Source organism: Brassica oleracea, chromosome C8 (genome assembly GCF_000695525.1).
Source record: "Brassica oleracea var. oleracea cultivar TO1000 chromosome C8, BOL, whole genome shotgun sequence".
Classification (NCBI taxonomy): domain Eukaryota; kingdom Viridiplantae; phylum Streptophyta; class Magnoliopsida; order Brassicales; family Brassicaceae; genus Brassica; species Brassica oleracea.
The window spans coordinates 38810469-38836892 of NC_027755.1; the positions used below are offsets into that span (position 1 = coordinate 38810469).

The 26424-nt window shown below is 32.9% G+C and overlaps 3 protein-coding genes and 2 long non-coding RNA genes across 10 annotated transcripts; 1 reads left to right on the top strand and 4 right to left on the bottom strand.

Annotated features, from left to right (window-relative positions):
* Positions 1-2150: 2150 nt before the first annotated feature.
* On the bottom strand, positions 2151-3376 carry LOC106308199. Of its 3 annotated transcripts, none has more exons than XM_013745334.1 (5): positions 3300-3376; positions 3180-3232; positions 2922-3071; positions 2696-2863; positions 2151-2608 (listed from the first exon to the last, which is right to left on the bottom strand). In XM_013745334.1, exons 1-5 carry the CDS (start codon positions 3318-3320, stop codon positions 2494-2496), a joined length of 507 nt encoding a protein of 168 aa, XP_013600788.1. In that variant the 5' UTR covers positions 3321-3376; the 3' UTR covers positions 2151-2493. The 3 variants fall into 3 exon arrangements, with proteins under 3 accessions (XP_013600788.1, XP_013600787.1, XP_013600789.1); XM_013745333.1 differs by having other exon boundaries at positions 2922-3074; XM_013745335.1 differs by lacking the exon at positions 2922-3071.
* Positions 3377-4174: 798 nt separating this feature from the next.
* On the bottom strand, positions 4175-5679 carry LOC106308202 (ATP-dependent Clp protease proteolytic subunit 6, chloroplastic-like). 3 transcript variants are annotated; one of them, XM_013745336.1, is made up of 6 exons: positions 5407-5679; positions 5261-5322; positions 5052-5169; positions 4834-4974; positions 4701-4754; positions 4175-4600 (listed from the first exon to the last, which is right to left on the bottom strand). In XM_013745336.1, the coding sequence occupies exons 3-6, from the start codon at positions 5058-5060 to the stop codon at positions 4460-4462; spliced, it is 345 nt and encodes a 114-aa protein (XP_013600790.1). In that variant the 5' UTR covers positions 5061-5169; positions 5261-5322; positions 5407-5679; the 3' UTR covers positions 4175-4459. The 3 variants fall into 3 exon arrangements, 1 of the variants encoding a protein (XP_013600790.1); XR_001263514.1 differs by having other exon boundaries at positions 4177-4600; positions 4834-5003; positions 5109-5169; XR_001263513.1 differs by having other exon boundaries at positions 4179-4600; positions 4834-5012; positions 5109-5169; positions 5407-5677.
* A 2721-nt stretch (positions 5680-8400) lies between these two features.
* On the top strand, positions 8401-10082 carry LOC106310579. The gene is made up of 3 exons (XR_001263817.1): positions 8401-8559; positions 8664-8857; positions 9753-10082. It is a non-coding gene; the product is annotated as an uncharacterized LOC106310579 (long non-coding RNA).
* Positions 10083-12583: 2501 nt separating this feature from the next.
* On the bottom strand, positions 12584-13982 carry LOC106310276. The gene has a single exon (XM_013747515.1). It carries the CDS (start codon positions 13409-13411, stop codon positions 12806-12808), a length of 606 nt encoding a protein of 201 aa, XP_013602969.1. The 5' UTR covers positions 13412-13982; the 3' UTR covers positions 12584-12805.
* Positions 13983-14912: 930 nt separating this feature from the next.
* LOC106311573 lies at positions 14913-19011 on the bottom strand. Of its 2 annotated transcripts, none has more exons than XR_001264055.1 (3): positions 18927-19011; positions 18271-18486; positions 14913-17862 (listed from the first exon to the last, which is right to left on the bottom strand). It is a non-coding gene; the product is annotated as an uncharacterized LOC106311573 (long non-coding RNA). The 2 variants fall into 2 exon arrangements; XR_001264054.1 differs by having other exon boundaries at positions 18271-18506; positions 18927-19002.
* Between the last annotated feature and the right edge of the window lie 7413 nt (positions 19012-26424).

Here is a 26424-nt window from a genome sequence, read left to right on the forward strand (position 1 = left end):
GACCCGCTCAACCCGCAAAGAAATAAACTAATACCCGCACCCGCCCCGCTTTATTTTGCGGGTAACCCGCGGGTCCCGCGGGTTATATTTTTAATTAAAAAAGTAATTATTTAAATAGTTTTTCTATAAAATAATATATTTATAAGTGATTTTTTATATTATTTTTTAAAAATTAATTATTTTTCTAAAAAAAATCGTATTTTTCAAAAAAAAAGATTTTTTTTTTTATTATTTTATTTTGCGGGTTGGCGGGTATCCGCAAATCAAAATCCACCAACCCGCACCCGCCCTGCATAAAATAGTCTTAACCCGCGCCCGCACTCGTGACTTGATTTTTTTTGGTAAGCTTTCCCTCCGGTGCTGAATTGCTTAGAGTGACAACTAGTGTGTCCCAACTCTCCGGCAGTGAACTGAGGAGTAAAAGGGCTTGCATTTCGTCTTCAACCTTCATATCAACTTTGTTAAGCTGATTTACAATCCCCTTGAAATTGTTCAAGTGCTCCATCATGCTCTAGCCATCCTTGTACTTCAACTTTACCAACCGTCGAACAAGAAGAGCTTTGTTTCGAGGTGTTTTCTTTTGAATCATGGATTCAAGTTTTGTCCATAATTCAAAAGCATTTGTGTAGGTAGAGACATGTTCAAAGAGAGATATGTCGACATACTTACGTATTACGGCAACCGCCTTTCTATTAAGAGTCTCCCATGCTTTATCATCCTTTCCTTCCGGCTTATCCTTCATGATGATGGGCTCATGCAAATCCTTACAATAAAGGTGATCTTCCATCATCGGTTTCCAATAAGAGAAGTTGTCCGTCGTGAGCTTGAACATGTCACCTTCAAAGGTAACGGTGGCCTCCACCTTCACTTCTTCAAAGATAACGGTAACCTTGCTCTGATACCAGCTGTTGGGAAAGATAGCGTATTATATTTTCTTCGGAAGGTTAAGATGGAATGTAGACGGTTAGTGTTTGGAGATTTCTTAAAGACTCTTAGAACTCCTTATGAAATGTTTTTTCTCTATTCTTTTTCTTGATTCTTGGATGATACAAATGGTACTAAGCACCCCTATTTATACAAGTGAAGAAGCAAACTCTAACATGTTCTAGATTTCTCTAAATTATTATCTTATTTCAAAATATCTAATATTAATTATTCTACTCCATAACTTTCTCTCTTCTTCTCCATAATTCTAGATAATTCTTTCTTTTTGTGTTCTTATTTTGAGCTCTTAATATGAATCATAATTTTGGGTTTTGGGCTAATGAAGTAAAAACCAACACTTTCAAACCACATGAAGCAGACTCAAGACTTCATCGTCTCCACCTTTGCTTTGTAACCATTTTAGTTTCGCAAACAGCTTTGGTGCAACCTGGAGATCCAAAATCCAGTTTTCATCACAATATGAATAATGTAGAAGAAGATGATGATGTAAAGAGCGAAGGAAAAAAAGACTTCTGTATCAGTAAACAATCATATCCACACACAACAGACGGCACTATCTCAAACATATATTACATGATTCATATAATTGTCAAAACAAACAGTTTCCTGGTCAGTTCACCTGATACTCGAGTAGTGGCTTTAGTGCTTTACACATTTCGGTTTGCAAGATTCCTCGTGGTATTTCTTTTTTTCTTGCATAAGATTTGAAAATGTAATCATGAATGAGTTGTATGTAAAATTTGACAAAGCTATTAACTTGAAAGAAGAAGAACACCGATAGGTTGGTTCATTGTGACCTTATGGGTTGAAATAGAAAGACCGAATAAAATTTAAAAGTGCACCTAAAGTCGTTTTCCCCTGCCCGGCCTCAAAGTAAAAAAATCAAACATGGCAAGCATTGCTAGCCTGGAGTGCTAATGTTTTTTTTGCGAAGAAGGTTGTAAGAACAACATAGACCATCCAAGAGCAAAACCTCTCAAAAGACTTTAGAACGCTTCAAATGCATTACAAACGAAAGCACGAATTGTGGAAGTGCAACTAAAATGTTGGAAGCTGCGTTTGCCAAAAAGAGCTACATAGATTTGGAAGCCGAGAAAGAGAATTGATAATTAAGCTGGAAAACCAAACCAAACCATGATCGTAGGGAGCCGAGGACTTGGATAAATATTTAATTTTGTGGCACGTAGATATGTTAACCTTAAGTCTTTTTAAGTTACTAAAAACTTGATTGGACAACCAAGTTTGTCAGTGTTATTACAGAGTTTTATCATAAAAACCAACACACGCGCATAAAAACATATTTAAAATCCAGACAAAACATAACATTTTCAACATCCAGAAAAGAGAAGGAGGTGGCATTGCAAGACAAGTAAATAACACGAGACGGCATTAGAGAGAGAGATTTCTAGTCGGTAGTCATGATCGACTTCTGATTTCCCTCGGATAGAATTGCTTTATCTTCCTCAGCCATAGCCAACCTAGCTGCTTTAGCTGTCTCAGCCTTAGCCAACCTAGCTGCTTTAGTTCTCTTAATCTTAGCCAACCTAGCTAAACGAAAACCACTTCCCCCAAAACAGAACAATAGGATCCAGGGAAAACCGAACGTACCATCTCCTCGAGAACATCCCTAGCAAGGGAAGTATCAAATCCTGTGACATTCAACCTAAAATAGCAGGACATCATATTAGGACAAGAACAAACAGGTTAATAAATAAGAAAGGAAAAAATAAAATTAAAAAAATCAATTTACACGCGCTGTCGGTATTTGTCTTGTGCTTCGGGAGTAGCAAAGAAATGGTCAAGGCGATTGCTGTCAAAAGGGTAAGCCGTAAATCGTAAAATACGTCCTCCCATGTCACTTCCATCAAACGTCAACGCCTTTTCTTCATCTTCTTCGTTAACGTAGATTAATCCGCATCTGTAACACACAAAGATTATTATAGACGATCAAGCTGGAGGAGGAAGAAGTCACAAACCTGCAGAGAATAGTACGATTGAAGTCGAGTTCGTGAGCAAAAGCATGTATTAGCTTTATTCCACGTGATGCGAAGTGTTTTCTCAGGCCCTCTTCAACAACATCCTTACGAGAGGAACTATCGTATCCCTCAACCGCAATCCTTCTAATGCTGCTTTATTATTGCAAAAGGATATTAATTAATTAATTACCGTGAGACACAATAACACATGATCCATCTAATTTAGATATACAAATCTCAAAAAAAAAAGAAACGAACCTGCTCTTTCGAATCGCTGCATCACTACCGTTCAATTCCAGACCTTCCACACCCTAAAGTAAATAAGATCTAATCAGACAACTAATTCGAGAAACAGAAAGCGATGATAAGAATAATTACTTTGATCACGGATGCGTCCATGGCGACCGACTGCTGCGCTAGGTTTTTTTTTCGAGAGGGCGCGATAAAGATATTTTGATTTTTTTTGGTCTTTATAGAGAGTCTCGACTTTAATTGTTATTCTGGTTTTGGGCCGTAACGTCCTGCTCGTTGGGTCTTAAATTTAGTTTAAGCCTGGACTAGGCCCATTCACTAATAACAGTTAAAGTCGCCTCTGTATAGGGCGGCTCGGAGCTATACAGTCAGACGTGCATTCTCATATAATAGTAGAATTGTCGGTTGTGCAATCGTCTATGTAATATTTCTCATCATTGTAATGGCATAATTAATCAGACGATAAAAAAAAATGACATTTTCTACAACTAGTGTACCATATTTGAAAAAAGCCAAACAAGAATCAACAATTCCTATACTCTCATCTTCTATTTACTGACTTCTAACTTCAACTCATTAATTGTCTCTACTGGCATTTTAGTCAAAGCTAGCCTACCAAAGTAAGCATTTTACTACTACTATTAACAAATACACATATTTGTGAGCTAAAACTCAAGCTGTTTAACTCTTGAGTTTGTTATGATGGAGGCTTTTTACTTGGTTGAAGAATTCGCCTAATCAGTTTTATATACTAACAAAGCAAGAAGCAACACTTGTTTGTTTGACCTGTAGGACTTGTGAGTGTTAACCAATTTTTTGTGCATTTTAGTTCTGAATCTCAAGTAGAGATAGACTGGTTTTTTTGATGTAATTCATCAATCATCATATACATTTTTGTTGGTTATTCTGCTTTTATATTTTGTATTGAATCATGTTTATGCCGAACAGGTTTCCATAGCTAAAGTCTTGATAAAAGCGAAAAAGAATGTGATTCACAAGAAACCAAAAGTTAGGTTTGAGATTGTTTAAGCTCAAAAAGAAATGTGACAGATTGGTATTCTGCTTAGTAGACAGTAAAAAACCAAGAAAACAAAACTGATGTATGCAAAAATGTAAATTACTGTTCATATTCAAATGAATGATAGAAGCTTTGAACATGCAATGAACTCTGTCTATGTGCCTTCTCTTGAATGGTGTCTCAGTATTCTGTTTCCAATAGACCATCAATAAGTCCAAACTCAAGCGCCTGCAAAAGAAAATGAAATCCAACAAATGGTACATAAGGATTATGAGGAACAATGACAATGTCCAAGAGTTGTGGCTCGTCGCTGCTTTTGAACCATAGCTTCAAAATTATCTCTTTCAGTGTACTGCTGCAGTGTCTCAAGAGGTTGTCCAGTGAAGGCTGCATACATCCTATCAATTTTCTGCTCGTAGAAACAACCAAAAGAGATCAATCAGATCAACGACTTGACATTCCATATTCTTAAACTAAGAAGCATCTAATATATAAAGAGAAAGTCTTACTTGTCGTGCTTCAATGGCTTCATTCACCTGTCTCCTCACGTCCTCCACATGCCCCTGGAAAAGTTTGCTAATCAATTAAGTTCATACGCATATAAAATTCCAACTAGTAACAAGGAGAATGAAAGAGACATACTCCACATCCAGTTTGAGGTTGACGGATCATGACACGAGTGTTAGGCATTGCATAGCGCATCCCTTTCCCACCTCCAGCAAGAAGAAGTGCTCCTTGACTCGCTGCTACTCCAAACGCTACTGTTCCAACTTTAGGCTTTATCTAAAACCATCATCCCATAGATTAACACCCTGCAGCTTCTGTGTAGACAGAAACATCATCACCGGAAGGGAACTTACCCAAGACATACAGTCAAAGAAACAAAGACAGTTAGATACATAAACAGTGAGAGTGACCTTGGATCAATGCTATGATGATCCTTGTTGCCAATCTTTGCAGAGACATTACTCGAAAGTCCTGGAAAGCAACAAAACACAACACGGATCAACTCATCAGCAACAATACTTCTTCAGCAATAAGAAAGAATCAAAGAGGTTTTTAAAGTTACCAGCATTCAATCAATCGACATACGGACTCGGAAGCGCAGAAACTATACGTTTTGTTAGATTTCTACACAGAATCAAGAAAAGAGACAAACTTTGAGTCATACAAAGGTATGTGATTGCGATTTAGAAAAGTAAGTAGTAGTAGTACCTTTGATTGTGAGATAGATCATATGAATTGGGTTTAGAGTTTCTAGTTTGAGAAGAGAATTAAAGACTGAGAGGAGGTGAAATTGTCAAACCCGCCATTGGCACTAGAGCTCGGAAGCTTTTGTGGAGTTTTTTTTCGAGTTCGGGCGTCGGTGGATAGATAGACAGAGGAGGGCAAAAGAGACTTGACTTGACAGGTTATTGTTTGGACACGAACCGAAACTGAACCCAACTCAGTCAACAGCAACAACAAAGACGGGTCTAAGTGACTCTGTCTAAGCCGGAATCTTGTACCGACTTTTGAGAACCAATCCTTATAGTTTACGGCAACTTTTGATTTGATTCATTTCAAAATAGAGAATAAAGTAAGAAATACTCTGATCTCGCTTTATTTTCTATGGAGTAATAAAATAAAAATATATTTATTCTATAAACGAAATCATTTTTCCATTTTTATCTTTTACTTTTTTTTTCACCAAAATAGAATATAATTAGAGTAAATTTAATTTAATTTTATGAATATTTCATTTTAAAAAAATATATAATTTTACATTAGATCTAAAACTCATATGTTTACACATAAAAAAGACTCCACTTTAGTGAGTTTTTTGAAGACCATGACATCTATATTATTAAAAGAGAAGTACCCATTTGAAAATGTCATTACTTCATTAATTAAACTTCTTATTTTTTTGTTTGTTTTTTCAGTTACATTAATGAAATATTCTTAAATGAATTTAAATTACCTATTTTATTTCTTGTCTTTTTAGTTACATTAATGAAATATCCTTAGATGAATTTAAACTATCTATTTTATTGATTGTCTTTTTCAGTTACATTAATGAAATATTCTTAAATGAATTTAAATTACCTATTTTATTTCTTGTCTTTTTAGTTACATTAATGAAATATCCTTAGATGAATTTAAACTATCTATTTTATTGATTGTCTTTTTCAGTTACATTAATGAAATATCTTTAAATGAATTTGGACGTAATGTCATTTAATAAACAAAAAAAACTCATAAGTTATCTTTACGTGCATAATTTTAATAATGGAGATTTTTCAAAACGTGCATCATTAAAATGTTATCTAAAACTTGCAACACTAATATATAACATGCATCAATTCAATAAAACTAGAATTTGACTCACACAATTGTACGAATATTATTTTCAGTTGATTAAATTTAAAAATAATTATTTATTCAAAAAATATTTAAGAATGGATATGTTTTTTAAAAAATTATATGGCATTTTCTCCTATTGGTAGTATAAAGTTAAACAAAATTTTAGCATAATATAACTCATTTGTCGTTTGCTAAATTTATGGCTTTTATTTATAATTTTTATTATTTAATTATAATATTTTCATTTTATATTTGAAAGATGAATGAATATTTATTTCTAACAATATTTTTTGTATATATATTTTTTTTTAAAAAAATTCAATTTAAATTGTTATTATCATTGAATATAATTATTTTTGACATAATTTTAGTTTTCGTTTACATCAAAACTAATCATATTTTAGGATAATTATAATTTAAAATGTTAATTTTCAGATTTTTCAAAAAACGTCTAAAAATATTTTCAAAGGTTTTGTTATAATTGTTTTTAAAAAATATTGAGTTGCATTTCAAATAAAAAGGTAAAGATATTTAAAAATATTCTAATTAAAATATGTACAATTTAATATATTTTTTACGAAATGATTCAAATAAAAACAATCACGCATGAAAGAAATCATGATTTCTGTTAACTGGGCGGATCATTGTTTATATGATATCGTACACGAAAGAAAAAATTATGTTTTTACAATTTTATAATTAACTCTATATACTTAATTTTTTATATGATATCGCACATTCGTAAAAAAATAGATAGTTTAAGATGCAAAAAAATATTTATTTAGTGAACATAATATGATCAAATATTACAAATAGATCATTTAATAAATTAAATAATCAAAAATCGAAAATTCATAACCGCGCTGGCGCGAGGATCATGGTCTAGTATGTTTTATTTTCCATAGGTACGTATATTTTAAGTAAATTAATATTGAATAAATGATAAGGAACTAGGGAGGGAGAATATTTGGAAAGATGAGCCATATTAATTTCGAAATTCAAATGTAGTATACTATAGTGGCAGTGACATAACCCCACCAACATGCCTTGCTTTCTCTTACAGACCTCATAAATACTAATTGAATGCTCATGGGAAAATCGTTTATTTCGTCGGCTACAAATGAATTAGTTAACTTCATGCCAAGGACTTCATTAATAGTAGTATTTGGAAAACCAATTAATTCTTGATTTTACGATAAAATACTACCAACAATGCATCTTTTATGCTTTTTTGTCACTGATGCATCTTGTATGTTTTTTTTCTTCATCTTTTATGTTTAAAACAGATTACATTGATTTGGTCAGAAGAGGGGTGTTAAAAAAATTGATTTGGTTATAAGAGTTTGAGGTGGTTAGACTAAAGAGTTAGATGTTTCCAGAGACCCATTGTTCAACAACGGCGCCTCATAGAGCTGCCACTCTAAAAAAAAAGAAATTTAAAATCATGCGGATCTCACCTAAATCTTAAGGGCTGCCTCTTCTACTTTTTCCAGGAGGGTTTTGTCACTTTTCGCGGACCCCATTGACATGTGGCGGTCCGCGATTGGTTCATTTTTAATTTTAGTTTTTTTTTTAAATCAGACAAAAAAAAAAGAAAAAAAAACCCTAAGAACCCTTTACCGTTAATGATGGTCTTAGGCCACTCCGCCAACAAACTCTTGTTCTTCAAAATCATATGAGATTATTTTCAACGATTATATCATAGCTTGGAAAGTATATATACTATAAAAACATTTAAAATTTAATAAGAACACATATAAATACTCTTTTCAAAAAAGTTTCCTATAGAAACAATTCAAATTTAATAAACCAACCTCCTTTTTGGTATGGGGTTGTTGGTCTAATTTAATGCTAGTGACTCTCTTCTTCAACCATCTTCATGTTTAGATCTTGTTCTTCACTTTGCAGTCTCATAGACTTTGCAAATAGCCACCTTCTTTTCTCTCCTCTGTTTCTTCTACTTAGTACTTTTTGTTTTGGACGTTGCTGAAAATAAGAGTTCTGCGGATCCGATGATCTTCACCGGTAAAGTAACATTTTTAGTGCCGAGATCATTTTATATGTTTATTTGATCTATTAGTTGATGTTACTTTTATTTTTTGGTTTCTTGGTGTTGTGGACCTAACTAGCTAGTGATGAAAATCGGATGAGACGGGTTTTGGTTGTGATGTAAGCTGGTCAAGCGAGATATTAGTGCGGTTCAATCAAATAGTCGCACTCTTAGTAGATAGAGATTGATTTTGTTCGATTGAGCCGCGCCAATATCACGCATATAACCAAGATGGTTATTAACCTCAAAAGTATATTGTCAATCATCTTAAAGGTATTTTATCAATCTTTTTTTTTCATTTTTAATAAAATGCAATTAGGTAACTTCTTAACACTTATGGTCCCAAAAAAAATGGTCCAAAACGGTAACTTCTTAACACTTTTTTACTCCGAGAGCTTCCAAGGTGTAAGGAAGTAAGACGCAACCCCCAAATCCATGTACAAGTGCGGTACCGCTTCTATTTTTAGAAAGTATAAGGAATTTTAAGCAAAAAGTATAGTAACAAGCTACTGGACTAAACGTAGTAGCTGTAGTGTTCGTGTTGTCGTGGTTTACTATCGTGAGGATATTGCAGCAATACAAAAATTGTAAGTTTTAGTTTGTAATTATCTGCACGCTTTTCTATAATATAATTGGGAATGGTTTATACGCATTTTTCTAATCATAAGACAATTAGGGGAGTCCGTTTTTGACTCACTTTCAATAGGCAATAAATAGCGTTTATAATATCATCAAGTCGTTCAACTTTTCGGGAAGTATGTTTGTGATACAATTGTAAGAAAAATCTTCTTATAAAAATGCCGTCCAACAAATGTTATCAGCTATGTGAATAAAAATGTCCAAACTTATAAAACTTCTCAAAATTCAAACATGAAGGTAGACAATGTTAGAACTTATAACATTCAAACTTGAAGGTAGAAAAAATTACATTAAAACACACAAGAATATGGGAGAGGCGACCTCAAAAGGACGACATGTGGGAATTAATAAAAGACACAAGAATAAAGACTCTCTGTCTGTCATAGGACAAAACAAATGCGACCAAAACCATTATTTATTTGTCTCTCAAAACCATTTCGCTAACTATTTTTTGCATACATTTATTAATTTTGTGACCCAAAGAAATCTTAGCACTTCCCACTCTTTTTTCCTTCTCACTTGCGCGCAGAGTGATAGAGCTCAAGGTACTCAAGTGCAGGACGATTCCATGACCAGCCTTGCTTCATCAGTGATTTAAACCACTCTCTATACCAAAGCCAATATCGCCCTGCAAGAAGAAGAAAAACAAGTCACACCGGTTAAAGTAATGCTCCAATCAACGAGAGTATAATTATCCTTACACCTGCTGAGTACTAATTACTGAAACGCTAATACTGTAGGCTTTGTAGCACACCAAACTTGTAGACGTGCATGGAGTCATATAGAATATATTTAAAGAATATACTTTTGTTTGTGTGTTTAGCATAGTCTTAAGATATTGAGTCTAAGTCCATTTTGGGCCCCATGATATCAATATATTTACATTTCAACTCACCTCTAAAAACAATTGTTGTCTTCTATTCAGAGCTGGGCAAATAAACTAAATCCGAAAATCCGAACCGAACCCGACCTGATAAAAATGAATCCGAACCGAGCCGAACCCCACATAAATACAGAATGGATCATGTTTTTTGGTATTTTGGGTTATGGGTATTATCCGAACCGAATCCGGACCTAAATAGATATACGATAGAACCCGAAAAATTTAAAATCACAAAAAGAACTTCTACCAAATATGATCTTAATTCTTAATATGTATCCAAAATACTTTAAGATATTATTGAACTTCTAAAATAATTATCTGTTACACGAAGGTTGATGGTGGAATGTGGCGGTTGAAGCCTGAAGTTTTTAGATTTTGATTTTGTTTTCATTGAATAATGTTTCTCATTTCATGAGAACTTAGTTTTTGTTTTATGATTTTATTTATCTGGTTTTTTTCTATCACTAACTATGTTTATCTTTTGCTTGATTTTGAATGATCACGTTTGATGTTTTTTCTTATTTTTGAATCGATTTTACTTATGTTTTGGCTATTAAAATATGTACAAATCATGTATTTTAAATCCGAAAAACCGATTTCGTTTATGTTTTAGTTACAAAATAAGTACAAATCAGGTATTTTTAAACCGAAGAACCTATTGGGACCTGAACCCGAAAGTACAATGGGTTATACCAGTTCTTTGAAGATTTACTAACCCCGACCCGAACCCGAACCGATCCCGAACCGAATTTTATATAACCCAAATGGGGTTGATTTTGATAAACCCGAATGGATAAAACCGAAACCCGATTGGGACCCCGAATGCCCATGCCTACTTCTATTTATTCTAGTTACCCATTGGGTATAGTGAAATCGAATGACCTAGCTAATCAGTGGCCTCACCTTTCCTCTATATCCAAAATCTTACAAACTTATAACAATTGGATTCTTCAAGGTAATTCCCAACCTGTTTAATGGTCTAATAGTTGGGATCGCAGTTTAGAGTAATCTGAATTGTCGAATTTAAAGTTTAGATTTAAGCGTACTTCATTGATCAAATATGCATATAAGAAAAATGCTCGCTAACATACATGCTACCATTTATCGATCATTTATTGGATTGTTCACTCGAAGACAACCACAAGATGTGGCTTTGTTTGTTATTTGGAACTTCTGTCATTCTTGAATTTTCTATATTTATCAATGTTGTTGGACTTGTCTGTATAAATGGTAGGAATCAGATCATTCAGAGAGAGAGGAGAGAGATAGAGAGAGAGAGAGGGATGAACGGTGAAGAGAGGGTTTGAGCGAGATAAGAGTGGAAAGAGATGTGCTGAGCCCACACAAATGAAGGCCATGATATTGTATATAGCTAGACTTCTCGATCAAGTTCACTTTCAAAGGCCCTTTCTTAAAAAGGAGGCATTATAACTCACAAAGGGATCAAAATGATTTTTGACTAACTTTTCCTTCTCTTATGCTTTATTACAACTTTCTCTAACTTGTATCACTTTCTTTTGACCCCAGACCCTACCCTCTCCATTATAACATCACCATGTCTATATAATGTATATGAGTACATACATAAGCATGAGTGTATATAATATGTGTGTTTGAGATTGCTGTATAGATCAAAACATAAATCATATAGCTGTGACTGGTTATCGTGTGATGTCTCATTGACCACTAAATCAATCCATTTAGGTATTTTTATATAACAGTTATGCAGTCAGGATTAGTTATCTCTGTAGTTCTCTTCTATGTTAAAACTTCAGTGACGTCTATGTATATTTATATAACAAGATGCCATTTCCCGTAGGAACCATCATGATTTTAATTGGGAGATTTTAATTCAAAGTAGTGTCTTTTCCTGCTCGTGAGTGCCCACTTTGAAGTGGATTCTTTGGACAGTTTACCTGTGGACACAAATTAATGTTGAAACTTGAAAGGACACATCTGTTTTCATTAATTATATACAAACTTGCCTTTCATATCATGTCAAGTTATCAGTTAATTAATCACTAGACCTAATACTATCGATAAATTAATCATTTACTATCATAAACAATACCGGAGCTCAATCATTATTATCCTTGTTACGTAGGACTTGACATATGAGTTGATTTTTATCGTTTACTATAGTCATTCATCATATTTAGCTAAAATTGAATGTTATGAGGAAGAAAAGTATAACTAATTTTGCAAATTTGATAGCTTAATTTTTGCTAATTCGAAGTTACATATTTTTCATGACATGATGATACTTTATGGTCCGGAACTAGTTTATATAATATTCATAAATTTTAAAGCCACTCTTTTCCAATCACAGTAGACCCGAACTCCGGAGAAAGAATCCAATCAAGTCACTTTCAGGAAATTATTGATCAATCTCGTAATAAAAAAAACTACCTGCCTTGGATCAATGACTCTTGAGTAGACTTTTCATGATGGCATGATACTGAAACCAAATCGCCATTTCATACTTTTGGATGTTGAATCTTGAATAATCATTAAATTAACCAATACAATAAAAATATACACATAGCACATGAGGTTCTTGAAAATTATCCCACAATTAATTAATATTACAAATCTAAAAGAAAAAAACATTATGCATGGGAAACCAAATGTTATACATCTCACCCTTGGGATTCAAGAAAGTTTCAAAATTAATTGTAACACCCTGACTCATTAGCTAGTTAGCCGTAGAATCCTGTTTGGCTCCAAATCGCGTCGCGGACGCGCCTTAATTCTCGTCCTTTGAGAGTCTTCCCAACTCCTTCAAACACCGACGCGCCACCGCCTCCAGTTTTGCTACTTCTCCGCTTTTGGCTCTTCGCTACGTACTCATGCGGCGGCATCATCCCAGACTCTTCATCGTCCTCTTCTTCCGACTCGTGTATCGACTCAACCGAGTTGACTCGGTATATCTTACTCCAGTCCGGCACGTTCACCGGCGCAGATGACGCCAGCTGCCGCTGGATTCTTCCTCCTTTTCCACCGCCACCTCCCTCTCCTCCTCCGCTGCATATCTGATGCACGATCCTCGGCGAAGAAGACGTGTCCTGAAACGCCAGAGACAGACCACCACACACGCGGCCGTTGCTCACCACCGCATCACGTGAGTTCCATGCGCCAAGCGATTCCGGCATCTCGGTGAGTTCCTCTTGGCTGTGATCAACGGCGTGTGACCATATGTCCTCTTCCGTGAGCTCTGGTTCGTCGGCGTCACTACCACCGTAACTGTAGCTGCATCCCAGGTACCTCTCGCTCTGGCTTGTCGTCAGCTTTCGGCCCTTCGCCATGGAAGCTCCACAAGTGATGATATGTGGTCAATTACTTTTAAATGTATCTTAAGTAATTATGTAATTAGTGATTTCTCTATAAGTTTTAAACAGAGCGAAATAGACGAATATATATATAGCATTTTTCTGAACACAAGAGTCCAAAAGAATGTGAGATGAGAATTAAAGAAATACTAGAGCAGGACCCGCTCGGACGGGTGTAATTTTTTAACGTAATGTAACGAAATATTTTTTATACCATTATATAATCTATAAAAATTATAATAAAATGGTGACAAAAATACATCACATAATACATATATTGCTATTACATAATTTCACTAATAGTAAAAATAAAATGATTTATATACCAATAAATGCAAATATCACGCGAATATTTGTTTTTATTTAACTGATATCATTTTTATTTACCCGATATTGAGTTGGTTAATGGTAAAGAAAATGCTAGTAGCCTTTCACTGGTCGGGTTTGATACGCGTTGGAAAGAATTATTTAAAACATTTGGGTTCCCGGTAAAAAAGAGAAACCACTTTCATTTTTTAGAAATATACTTTTGTTTTCTATAAATAATATAATATTTTTTTTATTTTTCACGTATTATGTATTTTTATTACGACATTACGCATAATAATTAAAATATATATTTTAGCTTATTTTTAGTTTATGTGTGTTTTTTCCATAAACTAAAATATATATGCGAAAATAATATTTGAGATGTTTTGATAGGTTTTTGGTCATAAATGATATCCAACTTGTTATATAAGTAGTCTTAATTTTTAATTTTTCAACCCGATATAGAAATATTTGTCATGCATTTTTAGTAAAATATTTATATCATACTTATTAAAATGAGTAATTTGTTAGAATGAGTAATTGCATTTCTTGTATTTCTATTATTATTAAATTAATTTTATTTTACTTATTGACTTTAATATTTTATTATATGTAGGATTTTTATTTTGTATGAGCTGATTTTTTTTTTAGAACATTGTTATTTTGTCTAAATGTTTTTCTTTACGTACAAAACTTGAAGAATATTCTTTTGAAACTTTTTCTATTACAATTTTTTCATAAGAAAAATCTTAGGTGTTTTTAATTTTTTTAATACTAATACTTAAATGTACATGTTATTACCAAATCTAATATTTCAAATCCTTACTAAAGAAAAATAATTTAAGGTAAAATTCAATTGAACGTATGTAATATCATACATAATTTAAAAATAATTTTCTAATAGCATTTTAGCTATATATATCTAAAACAATATCATCAATTAAAATGGATCTTTTTTAATATGTTTTCATTATTAAGTTTTTCTCAAATACTGCATATCCTTTATAAATTTTAAATATTGTTAATTGATTGCATTAACAATAAAATTTTGAAAAATGTAATAAACATTATTTAATAGAGGATAATACCTACGAATTTATGAAAAAATGTTTTCTACTTTACATATTAAGGTTTATAGTATTAATGTGCATTAAGTGTAATATTTATCATGAATTTGTTGTGGAATAAATTTAGGAAAAAAAATAATTTAGATTTAAGTTTATTGATTACTTCAATGGCATTGTATTGTAATTAAGTTGTAAGTCTTAGGTTATTACTTCTATTTTAATAAAGTAGATAATTCGCAAATACGCCACTGAGTTGTAATTTTCTCACAAAGAACACCTATCAACATTTCTTGTTGCTGTTTAAACCCTATCTTCATTTCTAAAAATTAGTGGTCCTTCTTGCATGGAGTTTCAAGTTTCAACCGTAAGATATTTAATTCTAAACTAACTTTTAGATGGAAACAGTTTATACGAAAACTAAGTACATTTCGTAAATGTGTTTAATATTCTGCAACTAATATGAGCCACAATTTTTTTAATTAGACCATCTCTTTTGTCTTTGGTCAAATCAAATAAGAATCTTTGTGACCTAATCTGGAATTTAAATAGTAAGGGGATTCTTTTAGGAGATATGCAAACCTTAAGGAGTAAATAGAAACATTTATGTCTAAATGAAGCATATTTCGTATAGTTTCGTGTCTTTAACATAAAACAGATAAACAATCTTGACAAAATTTTGTTTAGAAAAGAAGTTGAAAAAATATTATGTTTGTAAATCGATTACATGTATGTTGTAGTATAGATGAGTCATGATTGATTCCACAAAATTATTCTGCTCCATAATGCTTAAATATAAAGAAAACAACTTATGTTAAAAGATGACTGAAATATATACATTACACACCTAAATCAGTGTAAGCATATGCTCTCTTTTTTAGTCAAAATGCTTTTAATTTAACAATTTCTTTTGTCCAATAACTGAACAAGATTATTGGTAAGAATCAAGTAGTTATCTGTTTGCAAGAATTACATGTAGACTCTACCACCTCTAGGTCTAGATTATTGTTGAGCAATCTAGATGTAGTGTGGATTGGTCTCATTATTGTAGATTGATAAGTTATAAACTTGTGATCGGCTAATTAATGGATTTGATGCAACATACACAAGAATTAGCAGTTTAGAGAATATATCTATATTAAATCTGAGATAATATCTCATATGCAATCAACCAAACAATTAATCAAAAAATTATGTGGATCGAATTCTCCAATGGTCAAAATCTCCTTCATAATTTGATTCTTATAACTCAGGCTCATTGTTTGATAGTGTCTGTAGCCATCATCAGTTTGACATTTTTGTTTTGTTAAAGAATCAGCTAGATGTATTCATTTATTAGTCAAGAATTTGATGAAAGCCATTTAAATTATTAAAGAACATTAGTTAAACATTAATTACCTTCATCGTACACAAACTCAAATCTATCAGAATTCATTATTTCCAAAGATCTCGCCATTTCATAAATTGTAAATTTTATCCCCCAGATTGGTTAACTCCAAAAAAACTAAACTTGATTAGAAATTAGAGTAAAAGCTCTATAGATGATTTATCAGCGAGAATTAGAAATCAGAGTAAAAGCTCTATAGGTTTGACAAAAAATATCGTGATCCATAACAACTTCTTGTCTGAATCCAGTTTCATGTTTTGTCTTAAACTGTGAAGTTCATTCATCAAAAGAAAGTCAGAATCACAGATATAGAGGAACATAGAGTAGTGTGTTTTGCCAATTGAATCACGATGCATGATTAGACCAGATTGGTTCTTGACTGATCTTATAAAATTTAAAATTTTATACGAGAAAACAAGAGAAATTAAGTGAAGATCGACAGAGAGAGCTTAGAGAAACAAAAGAGATTCGAATAAGGTTACTTTGGATGAATAAATCGATGACGATGATCCAAGTTTCAGAAACCGCGCGTGAGTAATAAGAAGAAGCAACGGCTCTGCATATATGCTCTCACTATGGAGAGAAAGAGTCGCTTTCGACGCTGAAGCAGCTGCTTCTTTCTTTCACCTGATTACTCTGTTTTCGATTTTTTTATATCGTAAAATACATGTGGCATTTTCTAATTTGTTGTTTTTCGAGCTCTTGTTGATTGTATGGCGATAGATTGTTTATTACAAATAGTTTGAATCATTAGATTTGGGTTACTGTCATGACTTCATTAGTTCGTTATTATCTAGCTAAAATGATGATAAACGTAAGGATACTTTACACTTGACACAAATGTTCAGTCCTTAATATGAAGGCCCATTTATTATCTTGGGCCTAGTTACGTTTTTGATTTTCAGATTTGAAACCCTTCCGACTAATGTAGAATATCTATTTCTTCTTCACAGGATAAACGAACAAGTTAGGTTTTAATCCAGTACCAATTTTTTATAAAACTTTTGGTAATATAAGGTACACTATAAGTCTTACGTCTTATAGTGTAAACTTTATCCGTATAATCCATGCATGCGTTATATATTTTCATTTTTCACACGTGCACTAACAAATTGTTTTCTAGGATCACAAGAACTTATAAGTCAAGAGATAGGACAATCTTATTCAGCTGTCTTACGCTAACTACTTAGCCCTTGCAAAAGATTCAGCTGTATCAAATCGAGATTGATGTTAATTAATCTATTTAGTATAGTACTAGTAATAAATAATAATAGGTAGTATTAAACTCAAACCCTTTTTTTGGTCAAACCCATATTCATCTGCTTTTTCAAGTTCAGGAAAGATTAAAAAATTCGTCTTAACAATAAATGTATAGTAGAAATCGCAAATCGAGAATATATCCCTCAAAATATGTGTAATACGCTTAATTTAACCATGGTCCCTGCATTTAGAGCATCATGATTTAACCCACAAACTCATCAGAGTCTCTTAGTGATTATTTTAGTAATTAAATGTTGATAAGAACTTTTGTTAAGAGACACCTAGAGTTTGTGCTCCAATGCTAGTTCTTATTTAAGGGTTCCTAATCACTAATCAATGCAAATACATACCTCGAGTTTCCTGGACTGAGCTACGGCGAGAGCTCCACTCTTTCCCTAATTATTTACCTGAAAATAATGACACACGACAAGAACAACATGAGAACAAGAACGCATTTATATCATCAATTGAAAGTACAAACAGAACACAACCAACAACAACAAACAAAGTTCAAAGTAGACAGCAAAAAAAAAACCACAGAGTAATTCATAACAAAGTAGGAGCTTGTTTTCAGAAAATTCAAACAACAACAAACAACAAACAGACAACAAATACACGAGGCAAACCTAAAACAAAGACACTTAAACAGAGTATATGAGTGCCTTCAACCGTTCCTCCCTCTCAAGACTCCCAACTATGACCTCACTTACCAATTCAAGCTTGGACACAAGAGTACACATTAACCAATTAGAGATGTTTCATTATCCAAAAGTGATACCTTTTAACTAAAAAGGACACATGCAATTCATAGATACCTTTTTCCGCCAGTTCCTAGAGCTGCGGTCACCTTCAACCATATTGAGAGCTGAGCCTTCAAGACCACTAGTGTCCCAATTCCTACCAACTTCTCTGTTTCCATGCTCATTAGAGTGCAAAAAGGAAGCATCTTTGCCTTGCCATTGCCCACCCAATGTACTCTAATGTGGATAAGCTAGCTGTGTCACAAAGGCCTGTTCTTTTACTATCTGCCTCTGAAAAACGAAATGTCCAACTACAGTTTTCAAAGTTTGGACATCAGATACCATAGGCAATTTATATATACCAATAAACACAACACTCAAATCAATAATTAAAGAGTAAAAAACTGCAATCTCAGCCGAAGGATGGTGATCTAGTGTTTTAATAATCACTGAATTATACGCTTTTATTCATCATTGATTGCATTAAGAGGAAAAAAAAGTAAAATCAAAAACAAAGAAAATGTTTAAAAGGAGAGGTCAGATGGTAGTGCATGTCTATGAATCAACACTGTAATTCAGATTTGCAGACGTATGGAAATATAATCCTCATTCCTCTGATTTTCAAGCAATAATTATAACAAAAACATTATTCTATCAATGATTGGGGTCAGATCAAAATTCAATTTTTATAACCCAAAAAGCTAATTTCGATCAGAAGGAAGAAACTTTACATGGTGGTGAAAGAGGAGGAGGCAGCGCAAGTGAGACGAGAAGGTGAGTTTTTTCTGAGTCGGCGGGGAAGATGAGCCATGCGTGTGACGACTCGGTGAGGTTTTTTCTTTTTCTTTCTGAAAATCTCCTCCCAATAAGATTAAAACACGTGTCTAACAAGGGACGGTTCTTCTGACCCCTATTTAGGAGACTTTTTTTTTTCTTTACATAATTGCTATTTTTTTTTCTTTAAATTGTAATTATGCCTGGAAACCCATTTAAAAGACTCCGTTAATCTTGCTCTTATTGTTAGGACCAAGATGAAGTTTTTTAGGATAATTTATTAATATACGCAGATTAAGAGATGAAGTTAAAGATATTTGCGTAAAAGTGAAGATTATTGGTAGATACTTTTGTTGGTTCTTAGTTAAATAGAAAATTTAGTTTTTTTTAGTAAGTTATTTATGTTTAAAATAAAACATATAACATTAAAATAGAAAACATAAGAAAACTACAAAGTTGAAAAAAAAATTACAAAGTTGAAAAAAAAAATTACAAGATTGAAAAAAAAACATTAAAAATGCAAAAAAACAATTTTTTTATTTAATTCATAGAAACTTAAACATGAAAAGTTAATTTTCAATCCCAAATTGATCTCATATATTTTCGATCAAATCAAGTTTTAATTGTTTATGGATTGGTCTATCCCGAACTTTTGTTCGACGATCAAGTGTATTGAAAAGCTCAGTAGGCAATGGAAGGCGGACGAGAGGATTTAGATTTGAATCATCTAAATCTCTAAACAGAGGAGGAACAAATACCTTGTTTAGATTTGAATCGGCGGACGAGAGGATTTCGATTAGGGCAATGGACGTCTGCGGAGGTAAGAACAGATCGATGAAATCGATGTCGAGTGACCGCAATCAACCAGAGGTTTTGGATTTGAGCATGAAATCGCCGGCGAACTTTTGGGATGACGGAAGAAGAAATGAGAAGAACGATTGGGATTTCGATTTTGCCACCTAGTCGGCGTCGAGAGAGTTCGAGAGAAGAAGAAATGAGAAGAACGAGAGAGAGAGACTCCTTTCCCGTACACAAATCCTAGACCCAACTAACATGTGACACCTGCCCCTGAAAGATGAGCCCAAGAACTTCTTAACTAAGAAATGAGATGGCTCGTTTGCAAACGTTTTCAGTATTTTTCATTTTTATTTCGATCCATAATAGCTAAGAAATGGGGTTAAGATACGGTGATAACCATGCTCTTAAGGTGTGACTGTATGTACTATCCAGCGATATAATATGGGTGGAAAAATAAATTACTCTGGTTTCAGCTACTTTTATACCAATCAGGTGAAAAAGTGTTTTTACTATTTTTATTCATTTACGCTGGTTACTGCTCAAAATGTATGTACTTTTATTCCTCATGATTTGTAAAGTAGAAAATGTTACGCTAGATTACTCTGAGTTTTGTTTTTCTTTTCCCTTTGTTTTCCACCATTTTATTTCCACATTTTTACTCCATTAAATACCAATCACACTCTTACGTAAACAAGAAAGATTTACACTTAGAGTCACATTTCATCTTTTATATTACACTCTAAGACACATTTCACTCCTGAGAGCTTATTTTTAACTTTCTCTTCTCTTCTAACTAATTTAGTAACTAATTTAGTTACATCCTTTAGAAAAATCACTTAATTAAAGAAATTGAATTTATAATATTTTTCTCTTCTCTTCCCTTATTCCTTCTACCTAAACGTGTATTCACAACCACCACCACCACCACCACCTCACCCATATCCTTAACCTCTGCCTCTGTTTCCTCCATTCCAACCCACCAGACCCAAATCACCGTCGGACCCAAACCCACAACCACCAACGATCACAACACCATTATCACCTGGTCTGTATCTACTATATCCCCGGCCACCTACGCCGTATCAACCAGCTGCCGCCGGGTTTCTTCTTAGTCACCGTACGTTGAAGATCCCTGATTCGGATTCATCAAGATCTCATTTTTTGAGGTTTAATGTCTGAAATCGATTAATACCAAATAGATCTATAATTTTGATTTTACAATAACATGAAACACACACAAAGTTTGGTTATTTAAGACCGAAACCATGATTGACAACAGTAGCATTTTTACAGGAAAAAAACGAATCGTGAGGTAGAAGATGATGTATTTACGATTTTGCCATTGATGAAAAAAAAATTCAGAAAATGATTTCATGGAGATCTGAACATGGATATGATGGCTAAAAGGCCATTTCTTACTACTAGAGCACATTTTGCAATTTTTTTCTACCACTTAAACCATTAATATGGAGCCAATGAATTTGTCTAAAAATAAATTAAATTAAGATGGTAAAACCATAAAAATGCAGAATATACACGTAAATGAAACTTAAAATAATCTAAATTAACTCTAAAAACTATAACTCATTCAATTCATTGGATATCATTACTTATCGAATGTACATTTAAACCGATGTACATGGGACTTTGCATAAAATGTTGTACATATGGACAGTAAAAATATGTGTACACAGTATTTCATCATCATCTTCATTTTAAATGTATTTTCCATTTTCGTTAAGATTAATTTTAGAATGACGGACATACATGTAGATATTTATGCGCCTGTACATTTCTATTTTGTAAAAAAGACATAAAATTGTATAATCATCTTGTTTTGATGTCCATGAACCCATGTTGTACACATGTACATTAGGTGCTTATGATATTCACATTTAAAATGTCCACATGTACATCATAGTATATAGTTTATTTAATTATTTTTTAAGAATAATACTTATCTAATTTTTTTTACTGAGTAATTTCTATATATCATAAGTATTAATTATTGTGTTTATCTAGAATATTTTTAAGAGTAATGTTTATCTAATTATTTATCTAATTCAGCACTTGTTTTTAATTCAACATATAGATTGCATATGAAGTGTATATATAGCATTTGTATGTCAATTTACACTTTTCAGGGTTTAGATTACACATTTGAAGCGACAGAGATCTATGGCTCCATTCGATCTCCGCGATGTAAGGTCTCGTCCACCAGTGGTCGTTGCTTTTCATCGCGTCTCCTCAATATCGGCTTCTCTACATCTCAAGCCTATGACCTCTCCACCTCCTGGTCGTGCTCTCAGCCTTTGCCGTCGTCGGAATCAAGCCTCGTTGTGTCTCTGCTCCGTCGTAGCGGACTCGCCGTGGTCGTTGACGAGATCCGGCAAGAAGATCGCTCGAGCAACATCAATGGAGAAGTATTGTCTTTTTGCATTTTTGGTCTTCTAGTTTCCTGCTTATTTTACAATATACCTCAAACTTTCCATCTGATCAAATTGCTTTATAAATTTATTGTTGTACATGTGTACATGTAGTTTTATTTATCAATGTGTACATCAAACCTATTGTACATGTATACACGTAATTAGAATGTGTTTCCCTACTATCTCGAAGAAGTGGCTAGGCGAGAAAGCTTATAAAGATATGATCAAAGTTTTTTTAAAAGTTATAAATAAGCTAAAAAGGTTTGTATTATATGTTGTTGTACATATTATTCCTTGTGAATAATACTGTGTCTACAAAAGATTTTCTTTCTCACTATATGTACACATTACTCTTTGTGAATAGTAAAACATATGTGGACATGTAAATATCATTTAATAGCATATATGTCAAACTTTGTGAGTAAAAAATATGTGTACACCTAGACTATTTTATATCGTAAATTGCAAATATATCTAACAAATTTAGCAGGTGTACATATAAATTCTTACACAATTTTATAGGTGTTCATATGTATTTTTGTACATGTGGATACTAAGAAATTTTGTGTACATGTATATATGAACATACATGAATCGTCATACCTATGGCTAATATTTAAACAATAATAATGTTTCTCATTGTTTTGGCTTTTCATATTATATTGCATTTACATAGTAATCTTCATAAATTGGGGGTTGCATTGCACAACTGCAAGTGTGGAGCCAAATTGAAAACCAACTGTTTAAATTTGCAACTTTTATGGCCTAATTGTAAGAAGTTGAAAGCTAAAGAACTAATTGTGCAAATATATGAAATTAGGTTTGGGAATAGATCCGTTCGAGGTTCGACAGTTCTGATCGACCTCCGGTTTGGTTCACCGACGGTTGGAGAGGAGGAGAGGTCACAGAGGAAGGCATGACAGAGCTTGACGAGCCACCGATTTGAAGACTAGGAGGAAGACGAGACGCGACGGCACATAGAGTTACCGTGATGACGGATTGAAAACTTTTCGCGAAGAAGGAGCTTAGAAACAGAGCTGAAGATTTAGCCGGCGGCGGATCTATTCGAATTTTACTGAGATTGAGACGAAGACGTTTCCCAGTCGATTTCTGATCTTTTTTTGGCGGTGGTGCTTGTAAATCGAGGTGAAGAAGAAGAAGATAGGGCCACAGCTGTGGTCTTCGTGGGAGAAGAAATTTACGGTGGATGAAAAATAAGGAAAAAGAAGCAAAAAGTTAATTAATTTTTAATAAAAAATTAAAACAAAAAGAATTAAAGGAAACTAGAATCTTTTTGAAGTAATGTTTAGTTAGGGAAAATGAAGTAAAAGTTACAAAAAACTACCCAAGGAACAATATGTGACTTTTGATGTAATAAAAAATCATAAAGTGATCTAGAGTGAAAATAACACCGATGATTAAGTCCGATAATATATGTATATACAGATTACTCGGTTACTAATAACTAGTCATTGAACATATTTTAACAGTGCCATCTCTCTCTCTCACACACACACACACATAACGCAAGTGTATTATTAAAATTATATACCTCCACGTGGGCAAATTATACTTCGTATGTATCTACGTAATTTGTTTGCGACTCAGTTTTTTTTTTTGAAACTAATTGTTTGCGACTCAGTTGTCAAAGTAATTTGACCTTCCAATCAAAATTGTCTTTGTAAATTTTAAAGGCACGAGTTTGGCGCCTTTTCTACGTCACATATTTTTTGTACATCTACGTCATAATCTTTCAAAGTTTTAGAACATTAATTTGCTAACTGATTTAATTCAATAGCTTCTTTGCTTCTTTCATATGCTAAAAAAATAAAAGCAATTTGGTTAGCATTATTTTTGCTTTACAACTTTACTTGATTGTGACGGTTTGAAACTAGTAAATCATAAGCATGTAACTCATCATTATTGATTCGCTCGCAGAAGCATACTAGAAGATCGAGTTGTCAATTCCCTCATTTGATATTGTAACGTTACCGATTGTCCATACTCGGTTCATGGGTTTACCCCGTGTAAGGGTCAATACGTTAATTTTGGCAGACTCGAAAAATTTGGTTAATAATCTTAAAATATCACGTGATATTAAGGCAATTTTTTTCAAATAGCATTTTTTAAGTTTTTGTCATGAAAATAGCATTCAAAAAATAAAATAACCAAAATAGCATCTTTTTGTTTTGAAATTTTTAATATTTATTTTTTATTTTAAAGAATTTGAAACTCTATCCCCAAAACCCCATCCCTTAACTCTAAACCCTAAGTCTAAATTAGTTAACCCTTGAGGATAAATACATATTTATCTTTTAATAAAACTTATTTTGATCATTTTCTTCTCTAAGGTCTATTTTTATGAAAATAAACTAAAAAGGGCTACCTAAGAGAATTTTACTTTTTTCTTTGTATATATTCAGTCTCGTTCACACCGTATCTCAAGTTATTTATGATAGGTTATCCACCATCTAATACTTCAGTTCAAAGATGTTTAATTTTCAAGTTTTTTTGTATACAAAAAATTAAACAGATTAGTGTTATTTGTTGACATAAATTGATAAATAGTCAATTGAATTGTTTTTAATCTTTTTCGTATGCATCACGAATAATATCAGAAGTAGAAATGTTACGGATATGCTTCATTTTCATTGTCGATCTTGTGGTTGGAGTTGTTATTTCTTTCAGATTAATATTGGATAAACTATGTTGGGATATAACTAATAATATGCAAGTTACGTGTTAGTGGAAAGCATCCATAGTAATCTTTGTAAAGACCTGAATCTTACTCCCTCAGACGATGTTTTAGTGAGTTTTTGATGTTTCAAAATATATAATATTTTCATATATTAATGCACTTTTTAACTTTATCAAAAACTCTGTAACCAATGATATTTTGTACTTTGTTTTGTGATTGATTGGATAATTTTTAATTTATATTTTAATAATATTTTTAAGATAAAAAACAAGTTTATTAATAGTTGTGCAAAACCCTAAAATTTAGTGTATTTTGAAACAGATGGAATATATGCTAGTGTCAATATTTTTATTCTCGATCTCATCTCATCATCACTTCATTTTTGTTCATATGTGCTCCCTTTACACAAGTAAAACTATTACTCGGAAATGAGTCAACCGACACACAACAAATTATTCCCTGTTTTAAAATTACTAATTTCACAAAAATTATTATTCGTGTTTTATTTTTCTGATCAGACAGAAATTATTATTCTAGTTATTATTAACGAGTAAAGAAAGACTCAAGCTTTTGGCATACATATGTATTATGTACCTAACCGTCTATATAAAAGAAGTTAAAGACGTAAAATTTCCACGAGCTATTACTATTAAGGCTTCGAATGTTTACAGCCATCCCACCCCGCAGTTAACAGTAACAAAAATCTTTACATATATCATAAATCTATACGTTTTTATAACTGTTAAAACCGCACCGCAGTTGAATCACTTGTCCTGCACCGCTCAAAGCACAACCACCATTCAGAGCCTAAATGTTGTCATATGGCCATCGTAAGAAATTTCATCATTTCCACTTGCCCACGACGCAAGTGCCTTACCCCTATTTTCCAACGTACCCTAACTTTAAGCCTTTGCGCAACTTTATTATTGTAAAAAATATTAATGTGATGTTATTTTACTATGCTGTTATCTTTTTTGGCAGACGTGATGTAAAAATGGCCGGGATTTGTAATTGAATCGACTAAGTCACTAAGGTTTTATGGTTTTCTGACCAGTCAGGCTAGGCCACATGCGGTACCATTACACATATAGTTCATGACGAAGATTAGTAGTACCTACATCAACAAACTGGAAACACATTTTCCCATATAAATAAGAAAAGTTCACAGCGTAAATAGTGAATATTTCATTTTAGCATTGCATTCACATTAAGTTTGTCGTAGATTTGTGGAGAACTTTTACTAAGCAACATGTCCATTCTCAGAACCAGTCGGAAACTCATGTATAAATCTAATCACAGTGAACAGCGTAATTGACTCCCACCCCCAAATAAAAGCACTGAAAAGCTTTATTACCAGAGTCGCAAAAAAGTGCGTGGGACGCAACTGAAAAATTCTAAACGTTACGTAAGAGAGTGTCAAAATTTACTTAATTGTTCTCCCGACTGTCGGGTGTGTTCTGTGGCCCCTTTTCTCGGAAAGACATTAAAAATCACGTGTTGTGCTTTGTTTTCTGCGTTTTATTCACAAGA